Here is a 22,772-nt window from a genome sequence, read left to right on the forward strand (position 1 = left end):
CCACACACTCCGCCCTGGGAGAATGGAAGGTAGCCCCAGAAAGCCACGGCAGACACCTGACTGTGGTCTATTGGACACAAACTTTCTCCTGGGATCATTTCAGCCCAGAGAGTCTGCCTGGTCCCGTGTTAGGAATTGACAGGGAAGTGAGCTTGCCCCAGGGGGATGGCAGGGGTGGGGGCAGTGAGGTGGGCCGAGGCTCTGCAGGGTGGGGAGACCCCAGCTCAGCAAAACCTCTTTCCTAAACTCTTCTGGACTGTGCAGTGGATGTTGCACTCATTCATTGCTTTGCACGCACATTTTAATTCAATGCCTAATTCTCGTCCAGAGAATGGCCCTCCCACCCCAACAGGCTCTCTGCCCAGCAAGGGAGGGAGGGGCATTTCAGGGAATCAGTTGACAACGCAGGAGCACGGTGGCTGAGAGGGCCCGGAGCCAGGAGAGTTCAAAGCCAGCACTGCCTCAGGTCCCGGACGAGTTACCAAGACTTTTCGGAGTCTTGGTTTTCCCTGTCTGTGAAATGCACGGATGTTTCACAAAGGTTACCGGAGAGTGAAGCAGAAGGTAACGTGTAGGATACTTGCTATGGTAGCCTCCATCAGCCATTGGGGCTTTCTTCCATTAAGGCCAGACACGAGGGAACCAGGACCCACAAGTGAAGGAGGTCCCCTGCATAAGCGGTGAGGGACAGACCTGGGGTTCACCTTGGTCCTTCTCACCTGAAACCCCTGAAGTGCTCCTTCCTCAAAAAGTGGTTCTCAACCAGCGACTGAACCTAAAAAGCTTTTAAAACCAGGATGCACAGGCTGCACCTGTAGCAATTCTAACTTGGAGAGGGGGTACCAGCGTGCATTTTTTCCAAAGTCCCCCAACTTGATTTAAATGTGAAGCCAGGGCTGAGAATCACGACTGCAGATTACAGTGGCTGCCCACATGATAAGGTCTGTAAGGTTTCCCCGATCTTCCGTCTTTGAGCCGGAAAACCATCAATGGGGCTAAAGCCTCTGTGAGATGAAACCTCTCAGCAGACAGTACATAACCTGCTTCACAGATGAGGAAAGCGGGTTCTGAGTAGAGAAATGATACATGAGTTGGGACCTGCACACATAACTCTTTCCGTGATGAGAAAAAGGATCACTAGTTCTTGCCAGTCGAGAGTCTACTTCCTTGTCCATTCAGCTGATTCACCAAGTCGGTAAGTCTCCCTGAATTACAGTCTGCATTTGAAGGAAGCGGCAGGATTTGTAAGAAGCATTTACCACCATGAAGTTGTAGCAACCAGGCCCTGAAATGATGGGCTTCAGAGGTGGAAGTGCCACCAAATGAATCAATTTGGGGCTTCCTGTGGCTGTTTAACCATTCCTTACAGATCCACAGTCGTGTTTTCTGTGTCCTCTGTTAGTTAACACATCTCAGACGGGTCTGCTGTGACCCCCACTAGGACAGCACTTAGAAAGACTGGAACAGGTTCAGGAGGGAGAAAAATCCACCCAGTTCCCAATGCCATTAAAGAAGGGGGGAGGGGCAGGGAATGGGAAAGATGCCAGGAAGAGATACCCTCTCTCCACGATGGGAGGAGACAAATGTGACCATATAAACCCAGAAAGACACTGTTACTTAAAATAACGGCATGCAAGCAATAAATACCCAGGGTGCAGATAATCTTCTAAGAAAAAAATGTAACCCCACAGCCACACACAGGGATTGCAGGAGTGGGCAGAGACAAGGGACTTAATCCATCAGCTTTAGCAAACCACCCCACCACCAGCCCCCCACCCATCAAGCTGCAAATTGTTCCGATAGGGATTTTCAGGCAAATATCTCATCTGCGTGTGAGACGTGCAGGCTGATAGGAACTAATGGATGGATCTCTGAAGCCCTGAAGAAAAGCGTGGCCACACACTTGTGTCTGTCAGAATCACTCAACAAGCGGATGCCAGCCCGCTCAGAGTCCCCCCTCCCACACCGCCCTGCTGTGGCCAGACCTCCCAGTCCTCACCCCACCGTGAACCCCAGAGGACATGAACCCCAGAGGACGACTAAATGTGAGTGTGCATTTCTGTGTGCACACATACACCTACAGGTGTTGAGAGAACCAATGTATATTTGTGTGCCCCAGTGTATCAAGTGTTCTTTTATCAGCATCTTTTATTCAAAAGTCAAAAAGGGGTGGGGCTCCTTCTGTATCTCCCTCCTGATTTCAGGTGGGGCATTTCTCACCACCACCAAGTTTTACAGAAATATAACCAGATCGCGGTCAGCCTGTTCAGTGGGCTATTTAAGATTATACCTGAAAGGGCTGGGGAGCAAGACACCTGTAAGGTTCCCCAGCACCCAGCTACCTTGCAAAGAAGCCTAGTTGTCTTTCTGTGGCCGGCTGGACCTGAGGGATCAAGCTGGTGGAGGAGCACTCTACTCTACCCCACCCCTGCCAGCATGGGGAGCACCTTGCCAGGCTCCCATCACCAGGATGTCCTAGGAGCACCCCAGGGCCAACACTCCTCACCTTCTGGGGCAGGTCTGAGGACGGGGAGGTAACTCACACCTGGGCAAAACCTGGGGAGAGGAGCTGTCACTGCGGCCTTGGTGACCAGCCCCTGAGAAATGTGATGGCAGAGAAGGCCCACGGGCCACCTAGCTCGGGGGATGCCTTGAAGCCACTTGGGAGGGTTTGCACCTGGGAGCCAGTGTTTACCTCTCAGGCATTCTGACCTCACCTGACCTGGAGCAAAATGCTCACCACTGTCTCAGCCTGTCCACCTGACAGGCCCCTTGGTGATTTTGCTGCCAAGACCCAACAGGGCGGGAAGGTGAACTGTCAGCAAAACTCCAAGTCCAGAGAGAGAGAGAGAGAGTGTGTGTGTGTGTGTGTGTGTATGTGTGCCCGCGCGCGCCGGCTCGCACACGTGGGAAATGCTGCCAACTGTGTAGTCCCCACCCGAAGACCCTCCCCAAAACGTGCACAAAGGCTGAGTTCCAGACAACTCTCCACGCCCCTGGCACAGAGGGTAGAGGGGGGCACCGGGAAAGGAAGAGAGGAGGGAAGCAGAGAGCAGTAAAGACGGCGAAGGGAGAGGGGAAAAAAGAGAACTAAAGATAGGAGATTAGAAATACATAGAAAGAAGGAGAAAAAGATAAGACGATGTAAATACATAAAGAAAGAGAAACACAGAGACGAAGGATGGAGTGGGGGTGGAAGCAAAGAGAGGTTGAGAGAGGAGATAGAAACACGCGGTGGGGAAGAGGAGGTGGAAAGCGGAGAAAAGGAGGCGGGAGGGAAGGAGGGGAAGAGAGGAGAGCGGAGGTAGCGATCGACACAGAACGGCGGCTGGGACCCTAGGAGGCGCGGCGGGCGCCCCGGAGAGGGGCCGGGGCCGCGGGACACGCCGGCGTCCCTTCCCAAGCGTCCTCGAAACGGAGGTTCCCGGCGGCGCCCGGCGCTTCCCGCTCAGAGCGCGCGCCGTTTCCGGGTCCCTCTGAGCTCCCCGCGCGAGCCGAGCCGAGCGGAGCCCCCACGGAGCCCTCGAGCCGGGCCACAGCGCCCCCGACGCCGGCCAGGGGAGGCGCAGCGCCGGCGCCGTGCCCGCCCCGCGCCGGAGCTGGTGGGGAGGAACGGGGGGCGCCCGGGCCGGGACGCTGGGACGGCGCGGAGGGCGGCGCCCGGCCGGCCGAGCGCGCCGGAGGAGGGGAGCCGGCACAAAAGCGCCGGGCCGGCGCCCGCCACACAATGGCCTCTCTCCGCACACGGCGCGCCCTCCCCGGCCGCCCGGCCCCGCGCGCGTCTGCACTCACTTCTGGGCAGCGAGGGGCGGTGGTCGACCGGGATCCAGATCTTCTGCACCCGGCTCTGAGTCAGCTCCAAGGGCATCTTCCCAGCCGAGGCTCGGCGGCCCTCCACCCCTTCTGAAGAATTCAGACTTGGGGAGGAGAGCGGCCTGGCGACCCCCGAAACAAAGGGGGGCGAGGGTGCGTGCGCGAAAGCGCGGCTTTTTGGAAACGTGCTTTGTGCTAAATCACGGGCGCTCGCCTGGGGCGCAAGGCTCCCCAAGCGCTGCGAGAGGGACGCGGGGCTGGGGAGGCACCCACGGCTTCCGCGGGGCTGGGATGCTCCGAGCGCAGTGACAGCCACGGTCCTCTTCCGCCGGCTAAAGCCCGTGCGGTGCTCGCCCGCTGGCCTCCTCTCCGGCTCTGCTGGATGCCCAGCGCGCCGCCCCGGCTTTTAAGACAGCCACACACACGTCAGCCCTGGGGCGGGGACGCATTCCTCGGGTTCCAGCCCCCTTTCACGTGGAAGGAGAGTGGCCCAGCCTGCTGGCGCCCCCTGCAGACCGGCGACGCCGACTCAGATAACGCCCTAAAGAAGCCCTGGCTGAAGGTGCCACTTCGTGAGCCTCCTCCTGTCATCCCCTAAAAACGCCCCGCACAGCTTCCCAGAATAACCACTGCAGCTGTGCTGGGAGGAGAGAAACAGCACCGTCCAGTGTGGTCCGTGGAGCCCTGCAAGCGAATCACCTGGAATGCTTATTGCATCCTAAAGACTCGGCCTCTTTGGGAATGGGACCCAGATACTGTGCATTTTTTAAAATATAAATTTATTTATTTTAATTGGAGGCTAATTACTTTATGCATTCCGGGCCAGGCACGGTCACGGTGAAGACAGGGGTTTCGGGTTAAAGGTTGGGAGAAAGTTAAGAGGGGACGGGGGTGTGCGTCTCTGCTACCCTAGAGAGAGGCCAGAAGGTCGCTGAGAGCGCCTGTGGGGTCACTCCTTGCCGGAATTGCTCCCTAATAATATCCGTGAGTCTCAGCCGCCACGGCCCTGGAGCCACCCCAGGGGAGGGGGCTTCCTTGGCCCTTGGTCCTCACTCTGCGCAATTTCCTGAATTCCTTAGAAACCCTGACCTGTGCTGAACACTTCTCCCCAAAAGCCAGCGCCTAAGACCTGGAACCCGGGGTCCCCGGAATGGTGGGCACAAGGAGGGGGCTGGACCAAAATGGAACGTGGCATCTTGGTTTTCACGGTCACCGTTTACAATATTTTCGATATACTTTTATTTCTTCTAGTAGAAGAGTAAATAAACCTCGATCCTATTCTGATCTGAAATTGATTACCTGACTGAAAGTCCGGAATAACTATTGGGAGGCGGCACCTTGATTGTGCAAACCCCTAAAATTCGTGCCATTTACCCGCACAGCCCTACTGCACGTCTTCCTCGCCAATTTTTGCTGTGTGTGTCCCTCCGTTCCAGGGTTCCCGGGGCTTTGCATCAGCTGGGGACATGTGGCAGTCGTGAGGTCAGGTCCGTGGCCGCCCTGTGAAAATCTGGGGTGCGGGGAGCGGGGGGATGCCTCCCTAGCAGGGCATTCACTTGGATGTGATTTTGGCACGCGACGCCTCGGTGAGCAGCGCTGCGCTGCACAGGCGCATCCCTCCGCTGGGGCTGCGCGGTGATTGGAAGGAGGCGGCGCTCGCCGAAACCCACACTGCCGCGGAACAGTCTGCGCAGAGGCTGCCACACGTCGCTCACGTACCGCATGGCTCGGCTGGGAAGGCGCCCGCTCCCTGGCGGCAGGCAAGCCGCTCCTGCCTGCCCGCCCCGCCCCGCCGCGCCTCCCCCTTCCTCGCACCCCAGCTCGCCCGGAGGCAGGAGCTCCGAACCATCCCCCAGCCCGACGCCCACCCCCATGTTGGGCACTCCCCCAGTCCAGGCAGCCCCCTCCTTCAGCCCGCCGGGGGTCGCAGAGCGTCCAGCGCTACCCACCGTGTGGGGACGTACCCTCAACACCCCTCCCTTCGCGCACCGACCCCCACTGCAGGATCCTCACCGAGCCCAAGCATCCTCACTTTCCGCCACCCTAGACCGCCCAGGGGTCCGGATCTCCCATTGTCGTCCACCGGGGGGTACCCTCGACCCCTTCGCCCCTGCACCCCGATCCCCACTAGGGGCACCCCACTCGCTTGGACGTCCCCCACTCTCCCCGCTCCCCAGCCCGGGGAGGAGCGTCGCCCACCGAAACAGCGCCCTTGACCGCCTCCCCCCGCCCCGCCCCCCTCCTCCCTTCCTCCGCTTTGCTGACTGCCTGGTTTCGGAGCTTGGGCAGCTGTTCAGAAACCCGAGTGCGTTGCATTCGGACTTGTTTTTCTGCACTGGGAGCAAATGCCAGAGATGACACCCTAGATCGCCCCAGGGAGAGCCCCACTCCACTCCAGAAATAAGAGCGGGCTGACCCAAAGAGGAAAACAGCGGGGAGGGCGCACCGGCGGCCTGACCCCAGCTGCTTCGGTCCGGGGCGGCTCGGCTGCACCCCTGCATGTTTGCACACTCGTCTCTCCCTGAGGACTTAGGGTACCTGTGTGCCTGCTATTGCCCACCGATTTTTTTTTGCACAGGCTGAAGGACAGGGCAAGGCTGGGGAGGCATTCTTCCACCCTCCAAGCTTACAGGCGACTGTGTGTTTCCGAGCAGGCCACAGAAGTGAACTGACAGTGTATCTTTAATTTCCCCGTCTGGATCACGTGTCTGACCAGGGCCCAGCTCGGCGGGCACAGGTAGTGACAGTCCTCAGAGCTTCTAGCTGAGCACTCACCACCCAGACCTGGCACCTTCGCTGCCTGGGTGTCCATAATGCCTTAGAGCAGAGACTGAGTTCTAGCTCATCATCACCTCCCTCACTTGATGCAGGCCAGCAAAGGAAGTTTCGCGTAATCCTTCTCCCACTTCTTATATATAAGTGCAAAGAAACTGGGAGAGAGTGAGGGACTAGGTCGAATTCACACTTTAAAAATAAGGCTGGGGCGGGGGGTGGGGGTGGGGGCGGTGGTGTGGGTCATGAGACAGCCAGACCTGGAGCAGTCCTTGCAGTCCCCCCAGTGCGGTACATCAGGGTAGTGTTCTTCTGGAAGATAACGTTGCTTCTCTGCAAGTCCATTTACACACAAGCCTAGCGTATCTGAACTCCAGAATGGACTGGTCCAGAGGCAACTGGTTTAGACATCCACCTGTTTCCCTAGTTCTGCTAACAACCTTATCTATATCCAGTCATCCATGGCTTTGACCCACCCCCAAATCTGGCGATCAGGGATGCCGTCCTTCAGAAAAGGCAGCAGAGAATGTAAAAATCCCTCTAATCCGATGATATTTTTACAAACAGGAAAGCTTCAAGGATTGGGGGGGGGGGTGTAGAATTTTATGACCCATGGTCTACAAGGAATCTTCCAGATTATCCAATCATCCTTTTAAATGAGTAAAGTGAAGTTTAGACATTAGAGGGGTCAGAACCGGGCCAAAGGTCAAGGACCACAGCCAATTAGGAACTTTTTTCCCTTACTTGACATAGACATTTCCCCAGGGACTTGTGATGGCCACAGCCTGACACCAGGGTGCTGAGCAGAGTGATGATGAGGGGAGTAGAGTGCATTGACTCAGATTGTCTCACCCAGAACACAGCTGAGAAAGCCCTTCATGTGTGGTATGGCCTATTGCGGTGCTTCTTTACAGAGGAGAATTCCTTTGCTGGGTCCAGACTCAGTGGGAGTGGTGGGGCTGGGTTTTCTCCATGACCTCTCGCTTCTTGGTTCCCTCTGCCAGCTAAGGTCATCTAACTACCCCCCAACCCCCCCCACTACCACCACCCCAGACACTCCTGTAACTACAGCAAAAAAGCAACCCCATTTGCACAATGGTGAGCCACTGAACCAGATGTAAACACTGAAATGGTGCTAGAACCCACCTTCTCCCCAGCGAGAGGAGACAGAACAAGCCCTGGCAGGTGGTGAGCAATCAGATATTGCTAATTAGACACAAAGTGTCATCATTTGCTCCTGCGAACAATCCAGTGTCGGAGAGAGTGAAGAGAGACACCAAATAAGACTGAAATCAGCCCTTACCTCACCAACCATCCAAAGAAAGGGGAGAGGACTTAAAAAATATATATATATATATATATAAAATGTCACTCATACATGAATAGGAACACAGATACAGAGATCCACATGATGCAACATCAACGAGCTGAAAACCCAGTTCAAAACCTGCACATGGAGGTTTATAGCAGCTTCATTCAGCATCGCCCAAAGGTGGAGGCAGCCAATATGTCCATCAGCAGGTGAAAGGATAAATAAACCGTGATGCCTCCAGACAATGGGGTATTATTTACTGCCAAAAAGAAAAGAGCTGTCAAGTCATGACAAAGACATGGAGGAACGGTAAGTACATATTCCTAAGTGAAAGAAGTCAATCTGAAAAGGGCTACAGACTATGGTTCCAACTCTATGAAATTCTGGAAAAGGTACAATTACAGTAAAAAGATGAATGGTTGCCAGGAGTTAGGGAAGAAAGAGTGATAAACAGGTAAAGTACAAGGGATTTTTAGGGCAGTTACACTGCTCTGTATATTACAGTGATGGATATGTGTCTTTATATATCTGTCCAAACTCATTTAAGATACAACACCAGGAGTGAACCCACAGTAAATGGTGGACTTTGGGTGACGATAACGCCTGCCACTGCAGGAGACACAGGAGGTTGGGAAGATCCCCTGGGGGAGGAAATGGCAACCCACTGCAGTATTCCTGCCTGGGAGAATCCCATGAACAGAGAAGCCTGGCAGGCTACAGTCCGTGGGGTACCAAAGAGTCAGACACGACTGCGCACACAACGGCAGCAGCAGATGTGTCCGTGTGGGTTCAGCTTCAGCAACCACGCGCCACCTGGTGAACGACGCTGATAACAGCGGACAGTGTGCACGGCTGGGGGTGGGGGTACCTGGAAAAAGCCTGTACCTTCCTCTCAATTTTGCTGTGAATCTAACACTGCTCTGAAAATAAAGTCCAGTTTTTAAAAATCATTTATTTTTCTACAAATGTCATATAGATGTTTCTCCAAATGAAGGGACTTACTCATCTCATTATGAGGTACCAGGACACTTAAATGTGGCCGCAGCCTGGCTCTTGGTGAAGAGTCACAGCTGAAGTCCTACTGAACCAGCAAGTTTCCTTTCCTTCTGCCCAGCCCTTGTTCCTCCACTTCCTGCAGGCCTTTCCTCTTCTGAAGGCACACCCGTGACCTAGGGACCACACTCTTAAAACTGCCCTGGGTGTTTCAAGCAGGCATTGCATCAGGCTCCTGCTCTGAGAGTGTCTGACACTCCCTGCCAACCTCTTCACCCAATATCGAGACAGATGTTATGTGTGTGTGGAATCTGGAGAGATGGTACCGATGAACCTGTTTGCAGGGCAGCAATGGAGATGCAGACACAGAGAACAGACTTGTTGGGGGGGGGGGGGCGGACAAACTAAGAGAGTAGCATGCAAACAGATTCATTACCATATGTAAAATAGATAGCCAGCGACACACAGAGCTCAACCCAGGGCCCTGCAAGCACCTAGAGGGGTGGGATGGGGTGGGAGATGGGAGGGAGGTTCAAGAGGGACAGGACATTTGTATACCTGTGGCTGATTCATGTTGATGTGTGGCAGAAACCAGCACAATATTGTAAAGAAATTATCCTCCAATTAAAAGGTTTTAAAGCATTCCTCTGTGTGTGCTTTTAAAAATCAGATATCCTGTGGTCTGTTTCACAGTCTGGTACCAACGATCAGTTTCCTGACTTTGATATTTTTCTGCCATCATAGGAGGTGTCACCATAAGAGGAAGCTGGGTGAAGGGTCCATGGGACTCTATGTGCTATTTTGTAACTTCTCGTATTTCAAAAGAAAAAAAGCGTTTTAAAAATACCCCAGATTTTAAATTGGTGATCAGTGTGCTCAAATTCTGGAGAAAAAATAAACAAAAGCATAGACAGTGTGTGCTCAGTCGCTTCAGTCGTGTCTGACTCTTTGCGACCCCCTGGACTGTAGTCTGCCAGGCTCCTCTGTTCATGGGATTCTAGACAGTACAGACCGAGACATGAAGGGAGAGGGGAACTGGCAGAAAGGGAGCCAAGAATCTGGTGATTTGCATGTGTTCCTAACACCTTTGCTTCTTGCAAATGACGCACATATACAAACACAATTTGCATGAATCCCGCACCAGCGGAAAAGAGGAATCAAGCTCAAACTGTTTTACTTTGGTGGAGAGGGGCGATGATTCTGTTTACGGGCTTTGTGTAGATCTTCGGGAGAGTATTAGTGGGTTTGCGGTCTTTGCAGGCACGACATGAAATAAAGACAAGACCCATGCAGAGGTTGGCTGAGGGCTCCCGACGACCGTGCCAAACCTGTTTTTCCTGGAGGAGAAACCAAACACAGAGACCAGCATGCAGCTCACTGTCCATCTTCTGGTACATTTAACAGATGCTCACGAGCAGGAGCTGCGAGTCATGCACAGAACAGGCTGCACTGGAATCACAACCATCTCGGATCCAGCCAGGAAGCAGCAGCAGGTGATCAACTAGCTCATCACAGTGCTGCGTGCTCTGTCTCACACCAAGTATGACAAAGAAAGATCTCCCGTGCCCAAGAGCTTGTAATTGAAGACCAGAGTGGGAAATGGCCACGCAATAGAATGCAAGTAGGGAACGGAGAGACAGGTGTTGGGTAAGGTAAGATCACGCTGAATGCAGGCTCAGGGTAAAAAGTTCATGTTGGGAGAATACGGAGAGTTTGCATGGACTTGGGGCAGATGGGCTGGGAATTTCGTATCCATCTCATTGTCCTACAGCGTTTCTCTGCTAAGTCCAAGAGCACCCATCGAAGAAAGTCAGTATCTCTCGTTTCTTCCCACAGGAAACAAGCATTCACTAACAGCAGCTGTCCTGGGGGCGCCAAAGTCAAATGAGACATGGTCCTTGTCAGAAATAAGGATTCATTTTGAATTTCATAGTGTCCCCAACACACACACACACGGACAGACACACAGAAACACACAGACAGAAAACTCCTACCTTTTCCCCTTAGAGTTAATGAAACCAAGGCTCACCAATATGACTTCCTTGTGATCACATAGCTATTAATAATAAGCCAAGGAATAAAAAAATATCTGGCTAGGCTGGTATTCTTTCAAGTGTCACCCAATTAAATTACTTTCCAACTAGAACATTCAGTTTCCTTCTCAATAACAATGCCAACAACAAAACTTTGGATCCAAGTGGTTTCTATGACAAATGTCTACGTTACCTACTATTTGGATATAACGAGGAAATAAGAAGCGTCTTAAGAAACTATTATGAAGATTAATAACTAAAAACTTCCAAATAAGCCTACACTGTAAAGTGCTCCTTAGCATATGAAGACAGAGAGTCACCCCGCTCCAAAGAGTCCCAGCACTCACATCTAACAGTGTCCCCTTCTTAAAAGGCTAATAGTTGCCACCACAGCAGAGACAATTTAAAAAGAAATACTATTTCATGAAATCAAAGTGAGTCAGCATTAAAAAATTCTTTTAAAGAGGTGGTGGAGGGAGGCTTTGAGCTCTTTGTGTACTTCTCAAAGGTTTTAAGATGTCCTAATAAAAGCAAAGAGGAAAAGAAATATCCTACTTCTCGAAAACTATTCTAACTCTTTGATGAGCTCCAAATTTCTATGGTTGATAAGGTATCTTTGTGGCCAGACTGTCAAGAGCATGACATCACTGTGGCTCCAGGGCAGTGCGGGCCCACAGGAGCAGCAACCGTGGCTGAATGTTTTCCAGTCGTGAGAAAAACCAGGAGGAGCTAAAGGCAGCGCTGGGTCCCAGTTAACCTCATGTAGTGCAGACACCGTCGCTTCAGCGCATTGTGCTATAACAAGCTGGCGGACGGTCCATGTTCCGTGTCGTATCCTGCATCTTCAGTCGCCCTCCCAGGTTTGTGGAGTGAGAAGCATCCAAGTGGAGGCACAAAGAGGAAGGCACTGGGCTGGGATCCAGATTCGGGTACAAGGCCAGTGGGCGCAACAGACAGCCAGGTGGGTAGAGAGTGGGGCGCGGGGGGCAGCCAGGGGGCACCTTGTGGACCATCAGGACAACTAGTTCCTGTTTTAAAATAGAGGAAGACCCCAGTGGGCACCGAGAAGGAGCAGCAAGAAGATGGGAGGGACCTTCCTTGTAATCCTGGCTGTTTCCACCCGGAGGGGCTAGAATGCAGCCGGGCTGATGGCAGGTACCCACCTCACTGGCTATCTGCATGTGCACTTGGTGAAAGGCTGGCCTCTGGATATAGTGTTAAGGACAAGTTATAATAGGCAGGCAACAGTCTTAGGACCCTGAGATAAGGTTCAGAGTCTCTGCTCAGGGTTTGTAAGGAAGATAGGGTGAGAGGGAGCTCAAGAGACAGGGCCCCCTGCGTAGAGAGATGATTTCAAACGACTTGGTTCTCAATTTCTCCTCCACTCCTTCCCCAAACAGCATTTATCCTAAGAGAAGGGCAGGCCAGAAAACTTTTTTTCTGGAAAATTCATCTCAAAGGCATGAAAACAAGAGGCGGCGGGGTGCAGCAGGAAAAGATCGGGGTGCTGGAACCCTAAGTGGATGTAGGGACCTGCAACCATACCATAGGATGCAGGTTAAAGGGTCCTCACATCCTGAAAAAGTTGCCACCTGCAGTGAGGAGAATTGATGGGTAATCCTGGAGAATTCCATGGACTGTATTGTCCATGGGGTCGCAAAGTTGGACATGACTGAGCGACTTTCACTTTTGACTGCTGGGAGCCTCATCTAACAGGCTGCCTCGGCTCTGCGAGCAGCCATGACAGAGACCCTTCAGGCACAGAACGCCTCCGCCTCCCCTTCCCTTCCCTCACAGACAACCCACTGGTGAGCAGACCAGAACGTTCTATCCTGCCCAGCAGCTGTGGTCTTCCTGGAAACGTACCAAGTGAGCAATCTAGTTTAAAGACCATTCTCTCACCAGTTTGGTTTGTGACTTGGTCTCCCTAAGCTCCACCACCACTGGTTGCACTAACATCCAACTTCTAAAGAGGAAAATCTGGGGCCCAGACACTGGGCCACAGGGAGCCCCCCACCCACCCACACACACACACACAGGGCTGGCCACCCATTTCCCTCTGACATCAGCCTTGTTTCTTTTCATCATAATCATGGAAGCGTGCCCTGGAACACTTTGTGACTATTTCTTGCCAGAAGAGTTTCCCAATGACAATATTTTATTAGACACAAACACAAAACAAGGAGAGGTCAAAGAAGCAAGCCAGAAGTGTAGTAAGAGCCAGATAAACTGAGGCGGCAGCTCTGGGTCAACTCGCCGTGGAGCAGGGGAAACCACAGCAGCTACTTATCCCTAAGCGCCCCCCCACCCGGATGTCTCCTGAGGGTCTTCTAGGACCTGCATGACACTCTCTTCCAAATCACAGATGGAAAAGAAACAGGAAAAACCCACCTGTGCCATAAGAAAAGGGCTGGGTGACTTTCGGTAGGTGAAAGATTTCCAGAACACATCACTGGATAAACTGAGGGTAAGTTAGACAACTCGGGATTTTTTTTTTTTTCCCTAGTTCAGGCTGTTTCCTCATCAGCAAGAAAGCAATCACTTGGCTATTAGTCATGGTGGATGAAGAGGCCAGACAGTAGCCCCCACTCACTGAAACTAGAGAAAGCCTGCACACAGCAACCAAGACCCAGCGCAGCCAAAAAGAAATAGACCGTTAAAAAAAAAAAAAAGACTCAATCAGTCTGGCAGCCTTGACACATACTGCAACATGGGTAAACCCTGAGGGCATTACATACGTGCCGCTGGTGTTTAGTGGCTACGTCGTGTCCAACTCTTTGAAACCCCATCGCCTATAGCTCGCCAGGCTCCTCTGCCCCTGGGGTTTTCCAAGTAAGAATACTGGGGTGGGTGGCCATTTCCTTCTTCAACACATGTGTCTAGGGGAACTCATATGAGTTTTTGTGTTCCCCTAAAACTCACCCTGCTTATTTAACTTATATGCAGAGTACATCATGAGAAACGCTGGGCTGGAAGAAGCACAAGCTGGAATCAAGATTGCCGGGAGAAATATCAATAACCTCAGATATACAGATGACACCACCCTTATGGCAGAAAGTGAAGAGGAACTAAAAAGCCTCTTGATGAAAGTGAAACAGGAGAGTGAAAAAGTTGGCTTAAAGCTCAACATTCAGAAAATGAAGATCATGGCATCTGGATCCATCACTTCATGGCAAATAGATGGGGAAACAGTTGAAACAGTGTCAGACTTTATTGTTTTGGGCTCCAAAATCACTGCAGATGGTGATTGCAGCCACGAAATTAAAAGACACTTACTCCTTGGAAGGAAAGTTATGACCAACCTAGATAGCATATTCAAAAGCAGAGACATTACTTTGCCAACAAGTGTCTGTCTAGTCAAGGCTATGGGTTTTCCAGTGGTCATGTATGGATGTGAGAGTTGGACTGTGAAGAAAGCTGAGTGTCAAAGAATTGATGGTTTTGAACTGTGGTGTTGGAGAAGACTCTTGAGAGTCCCTTGGACGGCAAGGAGATCCAACCAGTCCATTTTGAAGGAGATCAGCCCTGGGATTTCTTTGGAAAGAATGATGCTGAGGCTGAAACTCCAGTACTTTGGCCACCTCATGTGAAGAGTTGACTCATTGGAAAAGACCCTGATGCTGGGAGGGATTGGGGGCAGGAGGAGAAGGGGATGACAGAGGATGAGATGGCTGGGTGGCATCGCCAACTCGATGGACATGAGTTTGGGTGAACTCTGAGAGTTGGTGATGGACAGGGAGGCCTGGCGTGCTGCGATTCATGGGGTCGCAAAGAGTCAGATACGACTGAGCAACTGAACTGAACTGAACTGAAAACTCACATGCTGAAGCCCTGACCCCCAGTGCCTTTAAGTGTGACTGTATTTGGACGTAGGGTCTTTAAAAGAGCAATAAAGTTAAATGAGGCCATTAGAGTGGACCCTCATCCAACCTGACTAGAGTCTCTATAAGAAGAGGAGTTTGGACATCCAAAGAGAAACCTGGTGTGTGCCCACAGGAAAAAGGCCCTGTGAGCGCAAGGAGGCCTCAGGAGAAACCAAACCTCCTCTCAGATTCCAGCCTCTGGAACCGTGAGAAAACAAGTGTCTGTTGTTTGAGCCGCCCCATCGGTGGTATTTTGTTATGGCAGCCGGAGCAAACTAATACAATTATGCTCCATGAAAGAAGCCAGACACAAAGGGTCGTGCCATGTATAATTCCATCAGCGGAGCTCTCCAGAACAGGTGGATCCACACAGACAGAAAGCAGATGGCTGATCAGCAGGGGCTGGAGAGATATGGGCTGACTAATGGGGATGCAGCTTTCTCTGGGGGTGGCGATCACCTTTCGGGACTGGATGGGATGTTTGTCTCACTGCATTGTGAACATATTCTACTAAATGCCACTGGACTGTGTGCTTTACAATGTTCATCTTGGAATTTCCCTGGTGGTCTAGTGGTTAAGACTCTGTGCTCCTAATGCAGTGGGGAGTGGTTTCCATCCTCGGTCCGTAGAGCTAAGATCCCACATGCTGCGTGGCATGCCCAAGATAAATCTCGCTTTAAAATCGTTCATTTTACATTGTGTGAATTTCAGCACAATTAAAAAAAGAAAAAGACAGCAGATGAGGGCTGATGGAGAGAGACCTGAAAAATGAAAACATTAAATCTGTTAAAGTTACCACAAGGTGGTCAACAAGACAGAGGAGAAGAGGATGATAGAGAGACCAGGAAAAAGCAAGTTTGGGAGAATGGAGACGAGCAGAAAGGGTCAGCCCAGAACTCTGCGTCCACAGCCCGGTCTGCACCCGCCAACTGGTAGCCTTCGCCCTTTTGCCTCCTACCCAGCACCCCCATCTTCAACAACATGGGGAGGGGAGAGGAGAGAGCAGAAGGCTGAACAAGTTGTGAGCCACTGTACCCGAGTGGGCTTGCTTCGCGGTGCCTCAGGGTCAATGCTTACCTAAAGCACAGGGTTTTCATAGAAACAGTGCACAGCAGAGACTCGGCACACATCGGGCTCAGGACCTCCCATGCTGAGATGGGAAGAGCTCTGTGAAAAGTGAGCCTTCCCCTTTTTCCAGACCCTGAATCTCTCCCTGAACTCTCAGCCAGGGGGTGCCACCTGAGCCAGAGAACAGGTTTCCCCAGCTCCTTCGTCTTCCCCACCCCATCTGACTCAGCGACATCCACCTTGCGGCTGGGAGGTTCTGCGACTTCTTGTAACAGTCAAGGTTCTCCTGAGAAACAGATTTGTACGTATGTATGTGTGTACGCATGTATGTAGATACGTGTGCATGCGTGTACGTATATGCATAGGTATGTATGTGTGTAGGTAAATGTGTGTGTGTGTATGTGTGTGTCAGCGGGGCGGGGGGGGTCTTCCCAGGTGGTGCTAGTGGAAAAGAACCCGCCTTGCCAATGCAGGAGACATAAAGGGTTGCGGGTTCCATCCCTGGGTCGGGAAGATTCCCTGGAGGAGGAAATGGCAGCCCACTCTAGTATTCTTGCCTGGGAAATCCCATGGACAGAGGAGCCCGGTGGGCTACAGCCCATAGGGTCGCAAAGAGCCGCACGTGATTGAAGTTGACTTGGCACACACTTGTGTGTATGTAGGTATGGTTGTGTATGTATATGCATGTATGTAGTATATGTGTGTTTATGTATGTATAAAAGGAAACTCATTACACGGTTTTGGAGGCTGAGAGGTCCCACCATCTACCATCTGCAGGCTGGAGACCCAGGAAAGTAGGTGGGATTCACTCAAGAACCAGGACCTCTGACATCCAAAGTTCAAGGACAGGATGGACATCCTGACTCATACCAAGAGACTCATACTTCACCCTTCCTCCATATTTCTGTTCCATCCAAGCCTTCACCAGACAGCATGGCACCCACCACCTTGGGGAGGCCCATCTGCTTTCCTTAGTCCACTGAGTCAAATGCAACTTCTCCAGAAACATTCATACACACCCAGAAATCGTATTTTAACAAGCTTCCAAGGCATCCCTTGGCCCAGTCAGGTCAAGACATAAAATTAGCTGTCACACACCCCAGGAGCCACTCTGCCATCATCCTTCAAGGCAGAACCCCCATTTTAGCTAAACGATCTCCCATCTGAAAGATGGTTTTCAGAGGAGCAGGTGAGCTGAGGCTGAGAGGTGGAGGTGGGGCCACTCCACCGCCCGCATTTGGCACCACCCCCCCTCCTTCTGTACAGCTCCCCTCCCACCCTCCACACCCTGCCCTCCAAGGCGCCTAGCCGCTCCTGCACCAAGTCCAGAAATCCTGGTGCCCTCCAGCGAGCCCTCAGCTTGAACCTGTGGCTTCCGGCTGGTAGTCCTATTATTAGACGAGCTGCTGGCCAGTCATTCCGTCCGCCCAGCCAAACATCCTTTCCTGCCACTCCCGCCCCGGTTCTCTCTGTGCTGCCTGCCCCATCCTCCAGAGCAGATGCCCGCCCACCCTCCAACACAGACGAGCAGCCAGCGCGTTCCCATGAGACGCACACTCCTTAGGTTCAGAAGCCCACTCCTGGGCTTCAGAGCAGTGTGAACACTGTTTTCCACGGCACACAGCAATGTCGACTGAAAGACCAAACTGGTCCCAGGACGTGAAAGGAGTGGGGTTCTAGGCAGGAGGGAATGCTGAGTGACACCGTAAGACTTAGGGTTAATACTGCAGCCAGGCTCTCAAAATGACTGGCAAAAAGCGATTCTGGGAAACCTGCGGATAAGCGAAGTTTGGATCTTCAACCATGTGAACCAGCCCTTTGGATAAGGTCTCCGAAGCTTATCCTGTGGGAGTGAGGGGCACAGAAGAGACTGCGGGGGTAGGGGGGATGGGCTGGGGGCTGGGAGCCTGGATCCCGCTCCGAACCTGTCTGTACCGGTCATGGCACTGCTCTCTCCAGACCCCAGTTCCCTCCTCTGCCCATAAGCCGTCGAAATGGCCTCAAAGCATCTCCTCCACTCCTCCAAGGATTCTAACTGTTCTCAATGAAACACAGATAAACTCGATGGTAATTACTAGACTAGAAGCACTTGAAAGAGGGGCAGCTGTGCAGGCGTGCAGCACCAGAGCCTGCCACCGCGTCAGGCACACAGGGCATCTTCGTATGTTGGGTGAAGGAAGATTGGATTTGCAGTGACTCTTCATGGCTCACATCATGGGGCGGAAGTAGCCTCTGTAAATGTTCTGGGAACCCCAGCTCAGAGCGGGCCAGAGCACCAGTCACCCTGGCTCATCTGGAAAATAAGGATAATCGCCGCCCGGCTACTGCAAGAGGTGGTTGAGGGGATCAAAGCAGATACGACTAAACGTGATTGTGCAAACACCGAGGGACTCAAAACAAAGATTAGCATTTTCTGAATCATCCAGGCCTAACCCAGGGTGGTGGTTGAGGTGTCTGAACAGACTTCCTCTGCTCTTGAGGCTCTGTGATCTGGTCTCCAACCCCTGGTTTCCTTAACACACACACTCACACACACACACACACACCCACACACATACAGTCATACACACATACCTTATACACACACACTCAAATAAACTCATACACCCACACTCTCCCACATACACACACATTCACATACTTACACATGTACACTCATACACACACACATACACCCATACACACATACACACACTCTCTCTCTCTCTCTCTCTCATACACACACACACACACACAGACATGGCAGACAGCTGAAGTCAAAACAACCAAGGTACCTGACCCGTAGGGAGCACAGACGCTGAGCGGTGCCCACCTGCTGCCACGGGGGTGGCAGCACACTGGGAGGGGTGTGGGGGCTGGGCCATGTCATGAGCCCGCTGACGCCCTGAGGTGCGTCCTGCTCTGCGACTGCCAAGTCAGAGCTGGCATCCCTTCCCTGCTCTGCTCCCCCTCATACTTCTTCCTTCTCCTGGGGGAAAACACCCTAAAAATAGAGCCAAATCAAGCCAAAAAAAATGTTTAAGTGCAGGTTTCGGAAAACAACGCTGACTAGATATTGGAAAGCCTACCGCAGCTGGGCCGTGCTAAAGCCTTGCATTCAAGTTAGAGAGGCGGGTGGTCTGTAATCACTGGTGCTAAGACCACACCGCACACATGTCCCGTGCTGGGTGATGCCCTCTCAGGGAGCGGTGACAAAGTCATACACATGAAAAGACAGGCCATCAGGGTGCCCCAGCCGTGGGGAACCACACTCTCTGAGGGCTAAAGAGCGAGCTGATGAGCTAAAACCATGGCCAGGCGCAGCACAGGGGAACCTGCCTCGCATCCCACTGCTCCCGCGGGCAGAGGCCGGAGCGCCAGCTGGAGGCCGCGAGGACAGGGCCAGAAAAGAGCAGTGACACAGGGTCTGCGCCACGATGAGCCCCAGCCCGGCTCAGCAACTCGGTGGCGCGGGACAGGGCACAGCGGCACACCGGAAATGCGCAGCGAGCTCTTGATCTCAGGAGCCCTGTTCTGTGGTGAAGCCTTCAGAACCATGATACTAAGCACATCTGGTTACGAAGCTGCCGACCCAGCATCTAATCGTGCATTTGATCACACTGGGTAGGCAAGGGGCCGGAGCCACTGATTGGGTGGAACATTCCTTTAACAAGTCCCTTGGAATGCAACAGCCCTCCGGTGATCCCAGCTGACAACTCATTCTTTCCAGTCACGAGCTGGGGCAACTAGAGACCATTATAGCCCCTCTGAACCAATCAGAGACGCCAGCTCAAAACCCCACATAAGAATGGAGTCAGACACCTAGATCAGCATGTCCCATCTAGCGATGACTGAAGCCTCAGCGAGTGGCCAATGGGTGGGAGCCCAAGATGTTCACATCCCAAGTAGAAAGAGTTCTGTTTCAAATTTCTAATTTTTGAATCAATAAATACAATCTTTAAATATATTTCCTATGGCAACCTTAGCAGCATGCCCCTCAGATCTCCCTGTAAGAAAGAACCTGTTTGTCAGCTTCAAGGAGTGGGGTTAAACGAGGCTCCAACTGCAGTACCTGGGATCCATGGAGGCCCCGGAGTCCGACCATGCCCCTCCCTGCAGCTCCCAGGCAAGGGCTGAGCCCAGAAGGGCACGAGGGTCTGGCACTTCTGCCCATGATGGGCGAACTATGCACTGGAGCTGCCCTTGAGGCCAGACTTCTCAGAGATGCCCTCCATCTTCCTGGACCCCTCCCCTTCATTCATATGTACTCATATCAGGCTCCTTATTTCACAAGCATTACCCCCAATACATCTCTTACACTTCTGACTCCATCCCACTGTCTGCTTCTCCAAGGCTACAACCAACACATGTGCCCAAAATAACCAGAGAGTATCCGAGTGTGTTTGGAGTTCGCAGAAGCAAGGGTGCAAGATAAGTGTGCTTGCAATGCTGGGCTGGCTTATCACTCAGACAAAGTATCAGCAGCCGCCTTGTGGGTTTGGACACCATACAGCATTAGACAGATTTCATGTATACTCCATGTTGATGACTACGTAAAAATGAACAACACAAGAAACACCGATGCTGGGACTTCCTTGGTGCTCTAGTGGTCAAGAAAACACTTTTCAATGCTGGGGACACAGGTCCAATCCTAGGTCAGGGAACTAAGATCTCATATGCTGGAAGACAACCAAGCCGTGCACCCCAACTACTGAGTTCATGTACTGGAGATAAGACCCGAGGCAGCCAAGTAAATAAAGTAACTTTTTTTTTTTTAAGAAACACTGATGTTGACACGTGACTTCCTGAGAAAGTGATAAGGAGATGTTAAAAAAGGAAACAGGGACCTACTTTAAGAGGTTCCACTGGCCAAATCTGGTAGGAGCTGGGCAAAAAAATGAATAATGATAATAGATCATAACCCTGAGAAACACTTGCACCTTGGAAGAAAAGCTATGGCAAACCTAGACAGCATATTAAAAAGTAGAGACATTACTTTGCCAACAAAGGTCTGTCTAGTCAAAGCTATGGTTTTTCCAGTGGTCATGTATGGATGTGAGAGTTGGACCATAAAGAAACCTGAGCACTGAAGAATTGATGCTTTTGAACTTGGTGTTGGAGAAGACTCTTGAGAGTCCCTTGGACAGCAAGGAGATACAGCCAGTCCATCCTAAAGGAAATCAGTCTTGAATATTCATCGGAAGGACTGATGGCTGAAGCTGAAGCTCCAATACTTTGGCCACCTGATGCAAAGAACTGACTCATTTGAAAAAACCCTGATGCTGGGAAAGATTGAAGGCAGGAGGAGAAGGGGACGACAGAGGATGAGATGGTTGGATGGAATCGCCGACTCAATGGACATGAGTTTGAGTAACCTCTGGGAGTTGGTGATGGACAGGGAAGCCTGGCATGCTGCAGTCCATGGCCATTGCAAAGAATCAGACATGACTGAGTGTCTGAATTGACTGACTGAACCCTGAAAAAAGTGAGAATTCCAAACCCATTCAACTGTAAATAAAACGATGAATAAATGGGTGCAGGAGATGAGACAGCTTCTCCTTGCACAGAATGCCAACAAATAAGTGTAAAAGCAATAATGAAACTTGTAAAGCACCGGTTGGTAATAATGATTTCAGACAAGAGTCATCGAGTGGATGAAAGTTTGGCAAGAAAAAGGATATTTGCAGAGTCTCAGAGTATCTGCCCACAAGACACCTCTTAGTTACAAAGGAGAAATAGTAACCTCACAGTAGAGGAAGTTGGCAGATGCCATCCAGAACAAGGGATCAAAGTGAACATGGGCACTTCCCTGCTGGCCTAGTGGTTGAGAATCCGCCTGCCAGTGCAGGGGACAGGGGTTTGATCCCTGGTCTGGGAAGATTCCACATACTGTGGGGCAACTAAGCCCACAAGCCGCAAGTACTGAAGCCCTTCTGCCTTAGAGACCAAGACTCTGCAACAAGAGCAGCCACCACAATGAGAAGCTGGTGCGCCACGACTAAAGAGTGGTCCCCACTCACTGCAAGTAGAGAAAAGCCTGTGGGTAGCAAGGAAGACCCAGCACAGTCATAATCAATCAATTATTTTAAAAAGTTAATATGGGCAAGAACGGGACAAAGACCTACCACGCATGTCCTGACATGATGCCCCAAAGACGTGGCACTGCTCCCCTGGGTGCTCCTGCCAAGGTGCAAAGCCTGGGTCTCATCATAAAGAAGCAACTAGCAATTCCAGCTCGGGGGGTGGGGGGTACTCTAAGAAGTAAATGGTCTGGATCCCAAGGCGGTATTTGCACACCCATGTTCAAAACAGCATTATTCATGGTAGCCAAGAGGTGGAAACAACCCAGATGTCCAACCCAGATGTATCTAAATGAACGTATACACAGAATGTAGTCTCTCCACATAGTGGAATATTACTCAGTCTGTAAGTAGGAAGGAAATTCTGACATCTGCTACAACAGGGATGAATTGTAAAGACACTGTGTTGAGTGAAAAAAATTAGTTGCCACAAAGACAGAAATATGGATCAATGGAACAAAATAGAAGTCCACAGATAAATCCATGCAGCTATGGAAACACCTTATCTTTGACAAAGGAGGCAAAACTACACAAGACAGTCTCTTTAACAAGTGGTGCTGGGAAAACTGGCCAACCACCTGCAAAAGAATGAAACTAGAACACTTTCTAACACCATACACAGAAATAAACTCAAAATGGATTAAAGATCTAAACGTAAGACCAGAAACTATAAAATTCTTAGAGAAAAACATAGGCAGAACACTCTCTGATATAAATCACAGCAAGATCCTCTATGATCCACCTCCCAGAGTAATGGAAACAAAACCAAAAATAAACAAATGGGACCTAATTAAACTTAAAAGCTTTTGCACAATGAAGGAAACTATAAGGAAGGTGAAAAGACAGCCCTCAGAATGGG

At 51.4% G+C, this 22,772-nt stretch overlaps 1 protein-coding gene across 12 annotated transcripts in view; it reads right to left on the reverse strand.

Annotated features, from left to right (window-relative positions):
- The window catches only part of PFKFB3 (6-phosphofructo-2-kinase/fructose-2,6-biphosphatase 3), a 273,450-nt gene that overhangs the window by 218,005 nt on the left and 32,673 nt on the right, over positions 1–22,772 (reverse strand). For 8 of the 12 annotated variants that reach the window (XR_009496776.1, XM_059892422.1, XM_025000350.2 and 5 more), the window contains exon 1: positions 3,793–4,193. The exons of 3 other annotated variants lie outside the window; for them this stretch is intronic. Coding sequence is in view for 8 of the 9 variants with exons in the window: in XM_059892422.1 (XP_059748405.1) it covers positions 3,793–3,868 (76 nt within the window). In the remaining variant the exon portion in view is untranslated. 12 annotated transcript variants of the gene reach the window in all.

Source organism: Bos taurus, chromosome 13 (genome assembly GCF_002263795.3).
Source record: "Bos taurus isolate L1 Dominette 01449 registration number 42190680 breed Hereford chromosome 13, ARS-UCD2.0, whole genome shotgun sequence".
In the NCBI taxonomy this organism is placed as follows: domain Eukaryota; kingdom Metazoa; phylum Chordata; class Mammalia; order Artiodactyla; family Bovidae; genus Bos; species Bos taurus.